Genomic DNA, 20,537 nt, shown 5'->3' with positions numbered 1-20,537 from the left:
ACACTCATACAGGTTTCACCATCAGGAGCGGAAAAGAAAGACCAGTGTGTCAAATTTAAGCCTTCCATTGAGAGCGCTTGTTTGGCACTAATCCCTCGCTGCTTATCTGGTGTGTTGATGCCATCAAGACAGCAACAGCTGAGCCACATACACACTGCAGGAAGTGTCACGTGACCAGCAGGACAAGACGCTCAGATGGGGCTTCAACAGCACCAAATACAAGCTTTAAAACAGCAGCATATGTAAGTCTATATCTAACAGGAGAGGTCTTCTTCTAAAGACAGGTAGCCTATGTGAGCAGGTGAGCGAGGGGATATTGGTCATTCATTAATTAATCAATCATGTCAAAAACATGTGAAGCTGTCATCACCCAACATCTACACCAGCCTTCACCTTTACATCAGTGTCTTCACATCAGACATGTTTACAGGAAGCTTCATAGTATTCTCCAGCAAAGATGAGAATGAGTCAGAGGATTACATCTGTCTCAGGGATTCTTACCATGTTCATGACAGTCAGCAGGAACCTCTGAGCCGCCTCAGCGCCGTGGTACTGCACCATGTCAGAGTCTGCCACCACTACCGTCTCCACAGTGTACACTTCGTGCAGGCGGATGGCGTTTCTCTTCCCACGACCGTCGTCAGCCACTTTGGACACCTTCTCCTTCTTCTTCCCTATAGACACAAACACACAGATAGGCAGGACCAGGGTTATAGACGAGAAAGTACTAGAAAAACTCCAGAAGGGCCAACAGTGCTACAACTACTTCTGGATACTGACTCAATGTGACTTTTCTCCATCCCTCCAGTAGTCTGTTCTGAGGTTGCATTTGGGCTCAGTTAGTGTGTTATGGCCTAAAAATTAAATCTTAAAATTTCTGGATGGCTCAAGATTTAAGATTCAGCTGACTAAAAAAAAAAAACAAGGCGATGGAGGTATTCTGGTCTTTGGTCCAATCAAAGCTTTGTGATGGTGCTGTTGTTGATGAAAAAAAGGAAATCTCTCTCTCTTACTCGCTCGCTTGCAGACTAGACTGACTTCTATGTGAGCATTTGCACCTAGACGTTTCAGGAAACCTGATAGCAGACGGTTCTTATGCAAAATATAATCCTGCTGGTGCCACTTTCAACTGGCACCATATGTCTTTTCCTGCAGTCCCTCCTTGTCATACAGGAAACCATAGGAAATATTTCACTAATGTAAGCAGCTCCCTAGCAACAATTTTTTGGGCTGTCGCTGGCTTACGAATTTGCCATTCCTGAAACACTTCTCATTCCTAGCTCCATGTCTAGTTGTGCTCCTGCTTTGTGTGTCCATAGACACAGACCAGACAAACCTTACAGCGGAAAACACGAGTACTTCCAGGCGGCTTACAGCTATTTTTTGGGAACAAACTCCTCACTGTTATTAGCACTAGCTTAGGCTGCTGACCCGAGTCTGAAGAGCACTCAGGGAAGTGGTGAGGGCTCAGTAATTATCTGAGCTTATATCAAAAATCCCCTCCCCTACAGATTCTGCATTAATATGCAGAAATCTGTTAGTAGAGACTGACAGGAAACATTGCAGATTCTGGATGTTGCCATATCATTAGACAGCCAGCATCCTGCAGACCCCTGAGGTGCTCACTGAATTGAGAACTGGCTCCTTGGTCAATGCGTTCTTCACATGCACTAGTGGAGCGGGGTTAAGATGGTGTGTGGTCAGCAACAGTATCAGGTAGTGAAGCATATCCCTCCGATGGTCAGACACTTCAGCTGATGATTTCAAGATGTATTAAACATCCTCAGAAATACAAAAGAACTAGCTTACTCTCTCAAACGTTACTGGCATGAGTTATTAAGCTTATTTTCTTTTGCCTTAATTTAAACACAAACCACAAACAAACATGCAATACCTCTTTCAAAACCAACCTTATGCCTCTTCAGGTGGTGCTTAAACATAAAACATTTAATGGTACGTTCCATTTGTACTCGGAAGTCGGAATTTTTCCCAGTCGGAAATTTCAACTGGAACACCCCCTGAGGTCGGATTTCCGACTCATAAATCACCAACCCCGACCTCATATCTCCTTATGTCTTATTTGTGTCTCATTAAATCAGCCTAACACACGTTATGGTGTTAGTATGCACAAAATACCGCAGAATGCGTTGTCATCCACTGGTATTGTAATGGCTAACCTGGCTAGAGCTAATCGCCCATATGGCAACTGTTTACTAGCCCTTCTGTCTAACTTGTGTCTCAGGGACTCAGTGGTACACAAAGTACTGTCCATTTTCTGTCTGTGGACATGTTGTGGACCTCATATTTGTTCTGTAATTGTCTGTATTCCAAGAGAGCAAGCACAATAACTGTTTTACTGGAGGGGTCCAACTTGGTTTTCCTACTTATTGTACCGGAACGCGGTCAACTTGGGAGTGACGTCATTCCCACTTCCGACTTTCGAGGTAAATGTAACACACCATAACTTCTTGACCGTTCTCCCTACCGTCTCACCTCACTTGCTTACTTTTACCATCGTCAGGAAGTCTCTTTTACATCCTTTCAAAATAAAAGCTTCCGTTATCAAAACAGGAAATAAAGTAACATAGGCAGAAGGCAGCAAAATAAAAGTGTCACAAATAACAGTTCTCTGAGTGAAGGTGGTTATGCTCAGTTGGAATTAAGGATCCTCGCGTGTACTATGAAAGCATCCCCAGCACCATTACACAACCAGCCAGAATCACTGAAACAAGGGATCCATTCATTCATGTTGTTTATGCAGAATGCTAACCCTACAATATGCATGTAGCAGTAAAGATCTGATTAGGAGCCCGGTTTGATCTCCTGCAGCTCTAACCATCCTGTTATGATTCACTGAGTTGCTTGTCAGCAGAGCTCTGTTGGATATGTTGTCTTCTCTTCACAGCTTGAACTAGTCTGGCCACTCTGCTCTGACCTCTCATTAGGAAGGCGTTTTCCCCCACAGATATGTTGCACAACGAACATTCACTGTAAACTCCAGAGACGAAAATCCCCGGAGATCAGCAGTTACTATAACACTCACCCTGTCTGACACCAGCAACTATTTCTGAGTCAAAGTCATAATACATCAGAAAACCAAACACTGTCCTGTCTCACTTCATAACATCACCTGGACTCACACACAGCTCAGTGAATCACCCCTCCTCCTCCTGAGCTGTGTCTGGATGAACTCTCCTGCTGCTTCCAGCTCCTCGAGGCTGACCAGTGCCCAGTGTGATGAGCTGCTAGCTCGGATCAGTACCAGGATTTCTCTGATGGACACCAACTACCGGCGTTGTGTTTCAGCTGTGGAGCGCCTGTCCGTCTGTCTCTGCTGAGAAACTCAATGCTGATGCGCTTTTGCGACGGAGGGTCATGAAAATATTTTACTAAAAAATAAGCTTAAATTAAATTTAAATAACTAAATTCGCATCCAGTCACGTCTTTGCATTGATTGTGCATGTAATTGTGCGGTGCACTTGGGGCCTTCCTGCTCCAGCAGGGCCTGTGGTGTGTCGTTCTTTGTGTTGTCTCTCTTGCAGGTCATTGGTCACCTGCAAGTCTGGCCGGTCTCCCCAGGTGTATTTACAACCTTTTTCAGCACGCAGTCTCGTGCTCTGTGTATATACTGCACCATGGGTTTGTTTGGTTGGCTTCGGCCATATATGTAGTTTATGTTTCAAACTATGCAACAGTCTCCATACATCATCCACTTACCCAAATGCTGACACACTGAAACACTGATTAACACTCATAATCTTTATATACTCCAGTTTTTTGTATGTGGTGTCATACATTTTTACACCGTTTAAAAACCCTGAATGAGCCATTTTACGTCACGTCTCACGAGCTGGGTTATGACAGTCTGAACACACTATTTAGATCACATCATGTCTTCCCCATTCGGATGTTTGGTTGTAAATATGTCTGAGTTGCTGGCTTATGATTGTGTGATTACTGAAAGGAGGGGAAGGCCAAAATAAGCCCATGTGTGATAATGTCCTCATGGTGCCTCTGGTTTGTAATCCGAGCATACTTTCCACAGCGGCAGTATTTCCACCTTTACAGAGAGATTTAGATAGAGGGACACATTTGCATCAGCCACACACTGGTTCACTTTGTGCAAGCATTAGGCAGAGACAGTCAGGGTGTAATATTACAGGAGGGCCGATGTGTTAATGTGGTTCTACTGATATGAAGTAGGGCTGCATGATATGAGAAAAAACATACTGCGATGTCTTTTTGCTCTGCGATATTAATGCAATATTAATGCGATATTTATTGCGATTTTAAACAGTACAGGAAATTAAACCAGATAAACACAGTTTGTTTTCATGTTTATATAAACAATTAACAATCATATTTTTTATTCTTTGGGATTTTTAAGTCTACTTGCTTATAATAAAACAAAAAACCCCCTCCTACTTTAATCATTCTTGGCTCAGAATCTGACACCCGCATGAAACAGTAGAGAGTACAGGTGGAGCGACACGTTCTTTATAAAACAAATACTAACAGACTTGTGGGCTGCAGTTGCGTTATTAATACGGTATGTCATCAACCATTGCAAATGATGATCAAATGGGACAGACACTTTATGAAACCAAAAATCCCTGAGGTTGTGTGTCGACAGGAAGCAGGAGACGTGAGTTTTCGTGCTTGTTTACAGTTTACAGGCAGGTGACAAAGTCTCTGCAGCTCAGCAGTTCCCTCTGTGCTCTGTTGAAGAGCTGCACTAATACTAAGTAATGCGATATCAGAGGGACTGTGTAGAGGCGTGACATATTTCACTTCATTTGCGTCAATATTATACGTCCTGCGATGTGAATACAAACACATGCACATCGCATTTGAGGTAGTTAAACGTTATATCGTGCAGCTCTACTATGAAGGATGGAGAGATACAAACAACAGCACAACTTTGTTTAGGGGAAAGCATGTGAAGCACAGCGCAGCCTAAATGTAACTATTTAAACCAGCATGAGGATAATGAAGGATAAAAACATATAATATCTCTTAATACACTGTGACAGTGTAAGAAACATCAGGCTCACCAGGAGACAAAGAGTTGGATCTGATAGCAAAGCTCTGCAGGCGGTTCAGTCTTCACCAGCCCTGAAGGCTCGGAACATGAACATGTGTTTACACTACATGTCTGTTTCCATCACTCCTGGCTCAGCTCACGTCCACTTTAAAGTCAAACACAGCAGCCTGCTGGGGGATCTCGCCCCTTTTTCTCCACTAACACAATCCTACTACTCTGTAATTACTGGAAGCTCAGACTCAAAGGGGGGTCTAAGCCTTAATGCTCTATCTGGACTGAGTGGTGTTATGGGAGCACTGCAGGGTCTGGCTCTGAATTGTCTGAGTGCTGCAGACTCCCACAAACCACAAATGTTTCACATTTCAACAAAAACACAGACTGCTCAAGAATGAAAACTGGCAGCACAACAAGAACCAGAGGACTACAACCAGGCAAAGCATATCTACTGTGGGCAACAGAAACAGGTTGCAAGGCAACACTAGTATACTACACTGCAAGTAAAAACCTCTGTGCAGTGAGGGGGAAGGAACCTCAGGACCTTCTGAGGCCAAAATGGCGCCTGAATGCCAAGACCATAAAACAAGTATGAAGTTATACTACAACAGCCCAGTGGTGGAGAAAGACAGAAAGACAGACATAGAGAAAGACAACCAGGCCTTTTCTCTCTAAGCCTCTTTCTTGCTAACTTCAGGTTTTTGGAAGCGTGGCTGTATGAGGTACTTATCAATAGTAAGTGCACTACGTTCAGAAGATAACAGTCAGTACGGACCCTATTAGTAGTACCAAAGTACCAAGGAGAACCAACACAGAAGCTTAGCTATGTGCCGCTGTAGACAGGGCCATGAGAAACACGTACTTCAGCCACGTTAGCCTAAATATAAAATAAAACATTTCAGTGGTTTCAGTGTTAGACAACTTCTGTGAATACTTTCACCGCTTCACTTTGACGTCAGACAGCTCTCTCCTTTGCGTCCTTGTTTTTATCGAACAACCGTTCTGTATTGTTACGCATGCCGTGGAGTGTATCATGCCTTATGTCAGCTGTTTGGGTCAGAAAGTGCCGCGACGAGCGCAGACTGAAGTCAAACATCACTTTTCTGAAGATATCACTGTTGGTGCTTGTTTATTAGATAGATAGCAGTGGCTAGCTCCGATGAATGGAAACACCAACACTGCACACACAACACAACAACAAATTATTTAAAATAAATCCAGCTAGACTCTTCCTAAGGAGCTCTGCTGTTCCCCGACCATCAGGACAGATAGTGCTACACGTAATAAATGAAACAACGGAACAACCACAGAAGTTTTGCCCTCTCTCTCCTTTGGCCCGTCTAACTCTGCAGTGATAATACCTCTGTGTTCTCTGGTTCAGAGTCACCTCTTGTCTTTACTGTGAACAGCATTTTGTTGTTTCCATCATTTTGTATTTTCTTTGAGTCCATAGTATTCATTTTAATTAACATTAAAATACATTTTTTTGATCACTTGCAAAGACAAATGTGCCAAGTGACATTTTTGCGATTTGAAATCCCAAAACAAAACAATATTTATTTGAATTGACTGATGTTCAAACAAATAAAGTGATAGATGTGATGACTTGATTATTTTAAAAATAAATAATGCACTCAGTCACTGACCCATACAGCTGCATCTCTACTGCCAGAACAAGCGGATAGTTGATATTTCTACATTTCCTTTGCATTAGAGCTACAGTAAGATTAAAGTTAGGAAAAGACTGATTTTAAAGCTAATTAAATATGGTTACGTTTAGGTTTCTTAAATACTTGGTTATGGTTAGATTACGTTAGGGATTCGAGGCTGTAACCCAGATTGTATGTTCAATACAAAGCTTGGAGGGTTGAAGTTTTTTCATTGAAGCACCACACCTGATAAGAGTTCTAGTGATACCAAGGCCGAAAACAATGAACTCTTCAAACACCTGGCTCGGAGTCATTTACATGCATCAATCAACGCCCTAAACTCCCATTAATTTGGCTTGTTATGGCTGTTTGAAGAGGTTTGAACATCCCGCGATGTTGGAGCTAGCTGGGGGATGCAGCACCAATGTGGGACAGCTTCCTTGAGATGCTCAGCAGACACCTCCACAGAGGCCAAGTTCTTGCTTGGAATGAGCTTTCTATTGTTGGGCCCATCTGGTGTCTGTTTAGCTTGTTTCCCGGAGTGTACAAATGATGACTGATAGATGTTTTGTTCTCAGGGAAGCTCTGACAGGCCAGTGACAATGCAGAGGGCTCTCTGTAACACTGCAGTATGGATTCACCCAAGTCACGGACCCCTAACCAAGAACCAAGAGGGCCCCAAAGTATTGGAAGCCAATGGGCCAGAAGAATTGTTGCATGCGTACTGTATAAAGGCCTTGTATCTCACACTTGGGTTTCTACACCATCGATGTTCTGGAGTCTCTCTTTTTAGAAACACTCAAGGCTGCGGACGTAGTGATATCTACTTTTATGGTTTAAAATCTGCAGCACAGTTGCTGTGTCTATCTTACAAAGGATTTAGAAGTATCATTATAAACATGCCATATGACAACCTTTATCATTATAATTATAAAATAACAAAACACTGTAAAAGCAGGGCCTGTCAGGGCTTTCTGCTGGTTGTAGGCAAAATTTTACACAGACCACTGCAAAAAAAATTCTGAAAACAATTAATTTTTAATTATGTAGTTAGTAGGTCTAAACTGCACTCTTTGTTATATGATTTAGAACAAAAACTCAAAGAGGAAAGTTTTAAGTCTACTCTTCAAAGAAGAGAGGGTGTCTGCCTCCCGGACCTTGACTGGTAGATTGTTCCAGAGGAGGGGGGCCTGGTAATTGAAGGCTCTACCTCCAACACTACTCTTAGAGACTTTAGGTACCACCAGCAGGCCTGCATCCTGGGAGCGCAATGTTCTAGAGGGGTAATATGGCACTATGAGCTCTTTAAGATATGATGGTGCCTGACCATTAAGAGCTTTGTAAGTAAGAAGAAGGATTTTAAATTCTATTCTAGATTTTACAGGAAGCCAGTGCAGAGAGGCTAATACAGGAGAGATGTGATCTCTCTTCCTAGTTCTTGTCAGCACACGTATCTCAAGGTATGTTCAGACCAAATCAAAGTGAATTCTTTGTGATTACATACTAAGTCAATGTAAACATAAGAGTCCATATTTTAAGTTCAGTCAGGACCATTTTGTCAAAATAATCTTTATTTATTTTGTACAAGTGATATTTGGCAGATCCTGGTTCCAAGTCAAGCTGAGCCTGACGTCGCTATAAACTCTCCGTTGTGAATGTTTGCTGCTGGGTTGTTTGTCATTCCAAAAAAAGGTCGTATAAAAGTTTCTCTTATCTGCCACCGTGCTCAAGGCAACTTAAAGTATTCGGTGGGGGGTTAGGGTTTGACCAACCTCAGAACCCAGCGACTTTTATCTGATGATGATGATTTAGTCTCTCTGGGAACGGCCAAGATTGTGTGTGCTTCCACTGTAGCATTAGTGAGTATCAAAAACAGGTAAGAGACGTCTGGGCCAAGACTTGAGACGCAACTTCAGTTGGAGTTGAGGGATGTCGTGACTGAATTGTTGTCTGCACTTATCTGCAGATATGTTTATAAAGATTAATCGAAAGCTAAGCTACAATTAGTGCTAAGCTTTTTTGCTTTCCACCTGACTGTTTTCCTGTATACAACCAAAGCTCTCCCAATACTACTCAGGAGAACAAAGAGAAACAAGAACACTTCAGATACCACAAATCTTCTCCTTCGTCTGCAGATTCTGCATTCATATGCAGCTATCTGCATATAGAGATTAGTGTTAGACAACTTAAGGCCAACAGGTTAGTATTTCTTAAGGACCTGCTAGCCTCATCTGCTGTCTACTGCATGTAATACAGGAAAACAGTTTGGGCACAAGTCTCCCCATGTCAGCTGACCGACAGGGAATGTGAGGGAACCAGGAAACAATTCAAGCAGACAAATATTGTATTAAGGAAGAATAAGATGACACTGAATGCCTGGAAGTGACAGATAAGAGCCAGTGAGAATACCAATAAAAGAAGCCCCGTATCCCACACATGAGTGAGAAACCCCCACAGGCTCAGAGAGCTTCTTTGTTTGGAGGGAAAAGCTGGCAATAAAAAACAAGAGGGGATGTGTTTGAGTCATACAGGGACAAATAACAGTGCTTTGAACTGTGAAACCAACACCAGCAGGACAGGGAAACAATGACTCTGCCTGCTCAGCGTTTTGTGGGAGATCATGACTCATACAGCGATCAGCTGCTGCTGCTCCGTCCTCAAGTCATTCCTGCTGTTAAATCATTGTCAGACAAGAGGCACAAAACCATCTTCCTTTTCCTGCTGTTCCTATATACAGACTCTTTATTTACATAACCTGCATTACTTTAATACTAGCCATAATGTATATGAGTTTAAGTCATATTCAGAATTGTAATGAATTAATAATACGTTGCGCATTTCTTTTGTTTTTAAGACATTCTTTATGAGCAGAGATAATGAAATGAAAACGTAGATCCTACATTATTGTTTTGGCTATTTGTGATGTCATGTGAGGGATGAAACCCCCTCCCTCCTTTTACCAACCAGATTTTTTGACACCTTTACGCTGTGCAGAATGTTAAATAATGATGTCATCAACAAACGTACAACCTTGGAGAGTGGTTGGATTCATGTTCAAACACCTGTGATTATTACTGGGACTGAATACATCCCCTTTGCTCCAGGATGTTGGACTATGAATCGTTCAAGAAGACTAATGATGTGCAGCAGTGCAAAATGTCTCTCTTCTGTGTGACATGATGTGACACTTCTTTCAGCTTCAATAAAAAATACAAATGGTGCTACTAGACGAATAAGAAGAGTAGATACTATACTAGAGGAAAGAGTGAGCACAGAGCCCTGTGCTGTTTCCCGCTCAGTGTAAGAGGATCTCCTGAGCAGCAGAGGTAAGCTGCTCCAGACCTGATCTCCAGCCGTAAAGGAAGCAAATGCCTGGGCTCCACAGTTGCCTTCACTTCCTTTTGGCTTTTCTTGCTGACTGGGTGACACTTTCAGATTCCTTTCATGATTCAGGAATTTCATTACGGGAGACAGCACAGAAAAGGAAACTCATTATGAACTATAATTAAAAAGACTTGAGGTTTGTTGTCAGGAGTAGCAGGTAGAGACTTTGCCCTCTTTATACAAAAGAAACTCAAACCCTGCACTGACCACACTCCATGTTTCCTGCAGAGCCACTTAGAAGGTTTAACTGAGCCAAAGTCTTCACATTTCTTGGAGTGGCTAAAACGTTGAATGGCTAACCAAAGACAATTTCCAAACTGAATGAGATGATTTGGAGAGAGTTGCAGCATATTTCAGATTTCTTGCAGTGTGGATCAGACCATGTATGTAACTCATTACAGGCTGACCTGCACATCACACCATCAGCTGAGCAGTGATCCTCTTCTGGATCTCAACCTGTATCAGAGAAGCTGTGAGATGCTCGTTTCAATAAGGGTTATAAGAGGACGAGTAAATCCACATGCCAATGCGATCAAGACCTACGCTTCTTTTCTTCAGCCTGCACACCATGACCCAGAGTACTACTCCACTGATGACTCCACTGTCCCGATCCCTAAGTCTGTGTGTGTTGTTGGATGCAAAAATATACTCTGATAACACAATTCACATTTTTTATTACTTATCCTGAAGATAAAAGGATATAACATGCCAAGCAAATACAGTGACTCAGCCTGAAATATTGTAAATTAAAACTGCTGAGGGGTTAAAGAGGCCTGTGGAGTTTTACTGTAAACAAACAGAGAGGAGAAGATGTGAGGGGAGACAACGGGACAGGAGCAGACGTGAGGGGAGACAACGGGACAGGAGAAGATGTGAGGGGAGACAACGGGACAGGAGCAGACGTGAGGGGAGACAACGGGACAGGAGAAGATGTGAGGGGAGACAACGGGACAGGAGCAGACGTGAGGGGAGACAACGGGACAGGAGAAGATGTGAGGGGAGACAACGGGACAGGAGCAGACGTGAGGGGAGACAACGGGACAGGAGAAGATGTGAGGGGAGACAACGGGAAAGGAGCAGACGTGAGGGGAGACAACGGGACAGGAGAAGACGTGAGGGGAGACAACGGGACAGGAGCAGACGTGAGGGGAGACAACGGGACAGGAGAAGACGTGAGGGGAGACAACGGGACAGGAGAAGACGTGAGGGGAGACAACGGGACAGGAGCAGACGTGAGGGGAGACAACGGGACAGGAGAAGACGTGAGGGGAGACAACGGGACAGGAGCAGACGTGAGGGGAGACAACGGGACAGGAGAAGATGTGAGGGGAGACAACGGGACAGGAGCAGACGTGAGGGGAGACAACGGGACAGGAGAAGACGTGAGGGGAGACAACGGGACAGGAGAAGATGTGAGGGGAGACAACGGGACAGGAGCAGACGTGAGGGGAGACAACGGGACAGGAGAAGACGTGAGGGGAGACAACGGTACAGGAGCAGACGTGAGGGGAGACAACGGGACAGGAGAAGACGTGAGGGGAGGCAACGGGACAGGAGAAGACGTGAGGGGAGGCAACGGTACAGGAGAAGACGTGAGGGGAGACAACGGGACAGGAGAAGATGTGAGGGGAGGCAACGGGACAGGAGAAGACGTGAGGGGAGGCAACGGTACAGGAGAAGACGTGAGGGGAGGCAACGGGACAGGAGAAGACGTGAGGGGAGACAACGGGACAGGAGAAGACGTGAGGGGAGACAACGGGACAGGAGAAGACGTGAGGGGAGACAACGGGACAGGAGCAGACGTGAGGGGAGACAACGGGACAGGAGAAGACGTGAGGGGAGACAACGGGACAGGAGCAGACGTGAGGGGAGACAACGGGACAGGAGAAGACGTGAGGGGAGACAACGGGACAGGAGCAGACGTGAGGGGAGACAACGGGACAGGAGAAGACGTGAGGGGAGACAACGGGACAGGAGAAGACGTGAGGGGAGGCAACGGGACAGGAGAAGACGTGAGGGGAGGCAACGGGACAGGAGCAGACGTGAGGGGAGACAACGGGACAGGAGCAGACGTGAGGGGAGACAACGGGACAGGAGAAGACGTGAGGGGAGACAACGGGACAGGAGAAGATGTGAGGGGAGGCAACGGGACAGGAGCAGACGTGAGGGGAGGCAACGGGACAGGAGCAGACGCGAGGGGAGGCAACGGGACAGGAGAAGACGTGAGGGGAGGCAACGGGACAGGAGCAGACGTGAGGGGAGACAACGGGACAGGAGAAGACGTGAGGGGAGGCAACGGGACAGGAGCAGACGTGAGGGGAGGCAACGGGACAGGAGAAGACGTGAGGGGAGGCAACGGGACAGGAGCAGACGTGAGGGGAGACAACGGGACAGGAGAAGACGTGAGGGGAGGCAACGGGACAGGAGCAGACGTGAGGGGAGGCAACGGGACAGGAGAAGATGTGAGGGGAGGCAACGGGACAGGAGCAGACGTGAGGTGAGACAACGGGACAGGAGCAGACGTGAGGGGAGACAACGGGACAGGAGAAGACGTGAGGGGAGACAACGGGACAGGAGAAGATGTGAGGGGAGGCAACGGGACAGGAGCAGACGTGAGGGGAGACAACGGGACAGGAGAAGACGTGAGGGGAGGCAACGGGACAGGAGCAGACGTGAGGGGAGACAACGGGACAGGAGAAGACGTGAGGGGAGGCAACGGGACAGGAGCAGACGTGAGGGGAGGCAACGGGACAGGAGAAGATGTGAGGGGAGGCAACGGGACAGGAGCAGACGTGAGGGGAGACAACGGGACAGGAGCAGACGTGAGGGGAGACAACGGGACAGGAGAAGACGTGAGGGGAGACAACGGGAAAGGAGCAGACGTGAGGGGAGGCAACGAGACAGGAGAAGACGTGAGGGGAGGCAACGGTACAGGAGAAGACGTGAGGGGAGGCAACGGTACAGGAGAAGGCCAACTTAGCAGAAGCGGATAAATGATTCAACAATGTATGTGCAGTCTTTTTCTTTGTGGAATACTTTGGGAGATAAACAAAGCAAAAGAAAAATCCTCTCTGCGGGCCTGAAACCACGATTTGAAAAGCTCAAACAAGCGTGACAATCTCAACAAACAAATGTACGAGAGTTTCAACCTGTGTCTGGGCCAAAGAACTCTGTCTCGATTCCTTCATCCCTAACAGAGACTGCAGGTGGAGGCACAGGTCTGATAAAATTGAAAAAATAAAGAAAAAGCTGGGACGCTGGTTTAGCTCAGTTGGTAGAGCAGGCGTCCCATGTACAGAAGCTACAGTCCTTGTCGCACCGATCGCAGTTTCGACTCCCCGTCTGCCCATCATTTGGTGCCTGTCATCCCCCACTCTCTAATCCCAACACTTCCTGTCTATCTTCAGCTGTCCTGTCAGTTAAAGACAAATAGCCAAAAAAATAAGCCAAAAAATAAAAAATAAAAACAAAGAGCTTGAGGCGTCCATGTCCTTAAGCTGGAGAAAGCGAAGCTGGACCAGGGCTCCCTTTACTCATTGCTGCAGGAGAAGAGGTTGGAGCTGAGCTCCTTCCTGCAGGAGAGAACCCCTGGTGGCATCTGGGCTCCGATGTAAGCCCTCCTCAATGTTTTTAATTTTGGTCTCAAGGTCTTTAACTGCTGCTTTTAACCGAGCAGAAGAGTGAGAGGTAAATTGTTGACAGAACACATGGATCTGGGCTTTACCAACCTCCCAAACCAAAATCAGCTTTTATTATTTGCCACTGTTTCCAGAAAACCTCAAAGCTTTGGCAGAAATTGCTGTCATGTATTAGTTTGTTGTTAAAATGCCAGCAGGAATTAACCCTTTCACCTGGTGAGGTTATTAATTCTATGCAGACAAAATGGTGTTCTGTGAAACCGACCGGACTGATATAACAGTGATGCAATTTAGGGCTGAGAGTTTTTGACATGTAAATCTGGTCCAGTCTGGCTGCACACACCCTGTTGTTGCTGACCCTGACCCATGTGTACTGTCTAGATTGAAGATGTTTGACTCTGAGTGTCAGGACAGGAGAGGAGATTAGGATTGGCAGCGTAAATACACAGACAATAATTTTATAATCTGGCACTCAACCTTCATCCATCTCACCTCAGGACAGCAGGATTATACATGCACACATTTAGTCAAATCCTCTAAGCACCCCTGTGTCTCTGTCAGACCTGGACGGACCCACCCTCCCATTAAACACCCGCTGCTTTGGGTCCTGGGGCCTCACAAGCCTGCTGGTGTCCTTAAGGTGTTCTAAGAATTTGGAATAAAGAAAAGTTTAACTAACTAAAAGGACGTGAATTAGGGGAGGTTGAAAGCTCCACAAGTCTCCAGCATGAGCAGCGTCTCTGCATGCAGCAGCAAGGCAGTGTATCCTGTGAAAACGTGAAAGTCTCAAACATGTAAGCTGGCTGGAAACACACAAAGGGGAGCTGCAGCTCTGCAGTTTTCTTCTTTCCTTCTAAAGACCGGTTCTCACTTTTTGTATACGTCCCAGTTATGAACACATGGAAATAATTTATTTATACAGGTTGTCAGAAGTGCTGGTGGTCTTTAGCTGGGCTGGTGTTACATAACTTCTGGGGTGCAGCTCAGTTCCCAAGGTCAGGCTGCTCTAGTTAATGACTGAGCAGACAGTGGAGAACGTCAGAGCAGAGTTTTAATGGTCTGTGTGAACAGAACAGAACAGAACAGCAGACTGATCAGGCACACTACTGTCACTTTCTCTGCAGCTGGACAGCTTTCTGCCTGATGGAGGAACTTCAGTTACCTCCAACGTCTGGATACTTCAGCAGAGGATCTTAAGTTGTCTTTGTAAAGAAATACAGTAAAACTAGTGTAATTATTTGTGTTTTTTATGTTGATTAAAAGCTAAACCTGCCAATATTCGCCCTTCCAGAAACATCAGCGCTGTCATGTCTGGGTTCATAACATCATCAGAAGGTGCACACAGCTCAGTTACTCTCCCCTCCTCCTCCTGAGCTGTGTCTGGATGAACTCTCCTGCTGCTTCCAGCTCCTCGAGGCTGACCAGTGCCCAGTGCGATGAGCTGTTAGCTCGGATCAGTACCAGGATTTCTCTGATGGACACCAACTACCGGCGTTGTGTTTCAGCTGTGGAGCGCCTGTCCGTCTGTCTCCGCTGAGTGGCAGTTTCACTGTACTTGAGAGTCACGCGTGGGCTGAAATCTGTCTTACTACAGCGCTATGAAGCCAATATAAACAGATTTAACATGTGATTTAATTGCAATAAAGGGGCAAAAAGGATGCAGACACAAAAAAAATAAGTCACAAACAGAAAAGCTGGTAGAGGCAGCAGTAGATCAGCTGAAACAGTCTGCTAGAGCAATTCCATAACACTCTGTACGTCATTTAGACCCCACAATATATTCAATTGGGACATGGTTTGAAAGTATTCAGTATTCAATCACTAAATGCTTTAATTTGCTAATTCAGAAGCACCTGTCTAATCATTTACATGATCTGAAACACTCCATCTGAACGTGTCTGACATCTGATCAGAGGGTCTGTGTCACAAAATGTCTTGATGACATTTCCAACGTCACCAAATTCAGATTTTCTGAAAGTGGCTGAATTAACACCTGACTGGAGGTCCAATCACAATGTGTTTGAACAGTTTGGCCACACCCCCATTACATCGCTCTGCTAACTTTTACTCAGAGAAGTCTCAGTGGAACGCTTGACCAGACGACAGGAAGAGCTGCAGCTAATGTCAAACTGAACAATCTGTGAACATCTACTCAACTCTGTAACCACTGAACATAATACTAAAGTATTATCTTATAAATTCAAGACACAATAAATAAACAATGCATTCTGATTCATGTCCATCTGCATTAATAAGCGTTTTTCCTGCTCAGATATCCAGACCGCAGTTAGTTAACATCCACTTACAGGTGGCTCTGGTGTTTGATCCCGGCTCCTCCAGTCTACATGCTGAGTTATTCTTCTGCAAGACTCTGAACCACAAATGGCTCCTGAGGGCATAGCAGTCGCTGTGTGTGTGAGTGTGAATGTATTAGATGATGATGAGCCTCGGATGGCATCATCAAAAACTTGTGAATGTGTGAATGTGGTGTGAAGCGCTTTCAGTGATCTGAAGCCTAGAAAGAGGCTCTGTAAATGCAAATTATTTCTGCCTCCAGCTGTGTTCTAAAAACGGCCTCAGATCTCAGAAACAGAGCCAAAGGTTTGGGAAATATGCACATTAGTGATGTAAAAGATCAGTTCGAGTTTGCTCTGTGTTTGATAGTGTTAACAGCGAGGGGCGCAGCAGGTTCCAACAAGAACTCTGCAGAGAGGACATCCACATTAAATGAGGAAACATCTGCATTCCACACAGCCTCTCTTACAACACACTGGAGCTGAATGAACATCAAAGCGGATCAGAAAGCAGTAAATGCTGCTCTGAAACCTGTGATTTATCAGCACCGCTTCCGGGGGATGTTCAACTGTCCTATTTCAGTGCGGAGGGCCGAGAGGCAGGCAGCGCTTCTCTTTCACAGCATGTGTGTCACTAAAGGAGGACTTGGAAGGCTGTCTGTGCTTTTGAGGCGAAAATCACACCAAACCTATCCACTGTAGTTTTAATCAATATGAGCTAAACAATTTTCAAACAGATTCCAGCATTAAAGTCCCACATCAGAGGTACTGTACTGTAAGTAAGATGCGAGTGTGAGAACCTCTTTCAGGAGCGTAACAAGCTGCATGTGTTAGTAAAGTGAAAATAAGGGCACAGCACCAGTTCAATAGCTTAATAGAGACACTTTAGCTGGCCAATCAGTCGGAAACACTGTGATGAAACGTGCTTACAAAGCACAGCAAAGGGAAACACACCAGCAGTGAAGCTCTTAAGGTGTGTTTTGGTGAACACAGCTGCTGTTGATATCAGACGGACCATAATCCTGCATCCTGTGCCATCCAGTCTGGCTCTCTGTGACACTCACCTGGTACAGTCCCACAGTAGTTGGGCTGGTCAGCATCTGGAGCCGAGCTGGTGTCTGCAGAGCGCCGCTGTCGCAGCAGCCGGTGTTTAAGTCCAGAGAACGACTGGGATGGGTCGTATTCCCCCACCGGCTGAATGAACAGACGGTCCACCCCAATCTGGATCAGTCCAGTCTGTGCACAAAACAGAGACATGGTCAGGATGAAACTGTGATGATTCCAATGAGGACACAAAAAAATAGAGCTATATTACATAGATACAGTATATGGTGGTATACTGAGTGCTATAATATAATATAACCAGCAGTAACAGCATGATTAACCCTTTAAACTGTACAAAAAAATGATCCTCCTGTGCCTTGTCTCGTCATCACGGTGAGGGAGCCAGGCAGGAGTCCAAAACATCTATCAGCCAGCCTCTGCTAGCCAGAGGTATTGCATGTATTGTTGTTTTAAATGTGCTTTAAAATTGGGTCACTTGACTATCAATCAGCTTTAGAGGAGCTGGTCATGAATATTTTTGTTCATGCTTAGCTCGGCTAACCATAGCCTGTTCTGTACAGACCACACAGCATCTTACTCTCCAAAAGAATAAAAGTTAAGAATTGATATTGTCTTTTCCAGCTTATCTACTGACACTTTTGCACAGCCTGTTTAAAGCGGGACTGTTACAGTGTTATTTTGACCTCTTAAATACTGAAGCTGGCAGGTGGGAGGTAGAAGAGCTGAATCGATGTCTGTGTAAACGTGGGAGCAGCCATGACTGACGCCTCTCCTGTAACGCAGAAACACACTAGGGCCATATTACAATATCTTTAACACATTAAAGACATCCTGTTCAGTGCTGGAGAGAGCGACCCTATTGGTTGTTGATCATGTTCACATCATAGAAGTATTTGCCATTTGCATTAGCCAAGACTATAAACGACAGTAATAAATATTATTCAACATTTTTAGGAACATCAACATGAGAAGAAGACTTAATACCTCAGACTGAGTTTTAGGAACACTTTAGGAGCACTTTCCAATTACAATACCACCATGACATTTCTGCTTTGTGTGAGGCGGGCACCAATGAAGTCAGATAATAACATTTTATTATGGGCAAGTGAACCTGCTTCATGGAACAGGTCCCTGACCAATCCTGACCAGTTGATGTGAATGCTGGATTGTCTGTATTGGAAAGTTATGTATATTGTTGGACACAGCCTCCTTCCACTTTAGGTCTGGGAGAAGGATATCCAGAACCGTCTTGCTAAAGCTTAATTAAGAGCTTCCATATTTCAAATCAGCTCACGTCAAAGTCAAGACAAGTGCAAAAAGTCAGAAACTGTTCAGCCCCACCTAACGCACACATTAGTGGGGTCTCAGTGCAGCAACAACAACACAACTAAGAGGAGAGAAACAAAGCGCAGGCAGCAGACACAGTGCAGTGACTGTGACAGACCTGCTCTGACTACAGCTGTGTGGCATGTCATAAAACAGAGCAGCAACTCAGCTCCCAACTGAGCCCAGAGCCAACAAGCATTTGTAAGCATTTGTAGCATTTGTAAGTAGCACGGCTCCAGAAACACTGATATAAGCACCAAAAGCATCCCTTCTACATCAGCTGGTAGAGTTTCATCGATTTAACGATATCTTAAATCCTTAGATCAGCCCGGGCAAACTTGTTTGCATTATCCTAATGTTGATCTGATATAATCTTTAGAGCTAAAACATAACTTACAAAGCTTACAGAGCTCTTAGGCTGTACAGACTTTAGGGATATAAAGCATTTGAAAACACTCTAAGAAATGAAATCATGCACAATAGAGATATATTCGATGGAAGACATTTTATGAACACATGACATTTCAAGATACTATATTACTGCTGCTATTCTATACTACTATATTGTAAAGTGTACAGTAAAGACAGGTGGAGAGCTTTACAAGTGACGTAAATGTATGAAGTTTAAAAATCGATGTAGAGACCAATGCACTTCAAAACAACATGTAAGTTGAATAAGACAACAGTAATTGATATGAAAAAATGAATGAGAAATTATTAAAGAAAATAACAATAACAATAGAATAATGTAAAGACTTAAACATGTGTGAAATGTGTGCTCTCCTTTTGGTCATGTGCAGCAGAATCTTTAATTAAATGCAGCTGCACCTCACACCCTATCACTTGAAGCGCTACATTTGCTCCTCAGGTAGGACCCTCCTATTTGTTCCCATTGCCCACCCTGTCAGCATTATCATTAAAAATAATTTTCTTGACAGCATACGGGTGAGATTGTATCTATAATAGTGATGGTTAATGAAGGTTCTGGTACATCAGGAGGCCTCTCATGTTCCTTCCTCTGAATTCAAAGAAGTTTGAAGCTGCTGCATATACAATCCAATTCATCCACTGCCACCCCACTGTGATAAAGATGAGAGAAACTTAACCCACACAGGGACAAGATATCAGGGGGCTGTGAGTCTCAGCTGAAAACAAGCTGCTGATTTAACAAGTCAATAAAACCAGCGGCACCTGGGACCATGACAAACGAACAGTGCACTGAGACAGCCCGGCAGACTGATCCGCAGGGTTAAGGACAGCGCCTGTGACTGGATAGTGTTACTGGATAGTGTGAAGCTGCACCATGTGGAGATCAGTCCACACAGGCAGGCTGTAATACATTGGTGGTGAGGAGTGTGTTGTTCTTTTCCCACTCAAGATGTCACTGAGCCCGACCTTGTTTGCTCCAAGGAATGGACATTACATTTAAAAACATTTGTACACGACGTGCAGCAGCTGCCTATAAAGGCAGGAGAAGGAAGGAAAGGAAAAATCAGCAGAGTGGCTCAGAAACATGCAAAGGGACAAACCAAAGTCTGATTGTTTTAGTGTCTGTTAAGGCTCTGTAAGATGTAGTAGGTATTCAGAGACTGCCCCTCATGTTTCAGACTGGAGCCCAAGAAAAACTTGAGCTGTGGCTCGAGCACTGGGCTCTACAATGTCACTTAAAATTTACAGTGTATAAACACACATTGTGACATTGGGATCATGATAGGTCCATTGTTTGTTATTCGTAACAGTTATTCACAGTTATTTAAGTAATTATATCAAACTTGTGAAATTACACGGTCCCAGTGTCACAGAATATGAACCATGCTTTGAGTCTGTTGGTGCTTTGTTCACTGGTCTACCCGGACCCTAAACCCAAGACCTGACCCGGGACCCCTACAGATGTAGGTCAAAGTTATTTAGGTTAATCTGGTTTGGGTAAGGTCCCATTCGTTCTATTACTGTCTGTCCCGCGCCTCTTTATCTTTATGTGTAATACCGGAGTGGATCAGAGGAGACCCGTAATCAGCGCTGATTATGAGAGAAACACACTAATGGTAACAGACTTATGTTAGGGCTGCACGATAGCCTATATCTGACATGTGTAATAGTCACATCGCAGAATGTGTGATTTTAAGCAAAAGACCTGAAACAC

At 44.7% G+C, this 20,537-nt stretch overlaps 1 protein-coding gene across 1 annotated transcript in view; it reads right to left on the bottom strand.

The window, feature by feature from the left end:
* Nucleotides 1-20,537, bottom strand: part of adamts17 (ADAM metallopeptidase with thrombospondin type 1 motif, 17) — a 91,693-nt gene that overhangs the window by 68,052 nt on the left and 3,104 nt on the right. The window contains exons 3-4 of the mRNA XM_069657838.1: nt 17,068-17,239; nt 502-674 (exon numbers count right to left, since the gene is read on the bottom strand). Coding sequence (XP_069513939.1) covers nt 502-674; nt 17,068-17,239 — 345 coding nt within the window. The remainder of the gene's footprint in view (nt 1-501; nt 675-17,067; nt 17,240-20,537) is intronic.

Source organism: Semicossyphus pulcher, unplaced genomic scaffold (assembly GCF_022749685.1).
Source record: "Semicossyphus pulcher isolate SPU_LCO1_2020_fin unplaced genomic scaffold, fSemPul1.0.p SCAF_1, whole genome shotgun sequence".
Taxonomy (NCBI): Eukaryota; Metazoa; Chordata; class Actinopteri; order Labriformes; family Labridae; genus Semicossyphus; species Semicossyphus pulcher.
Note: the sequence above shows the minus strand (reverse complement) of the source record. Positions and strands in the feature narration are given on the sequence as shown.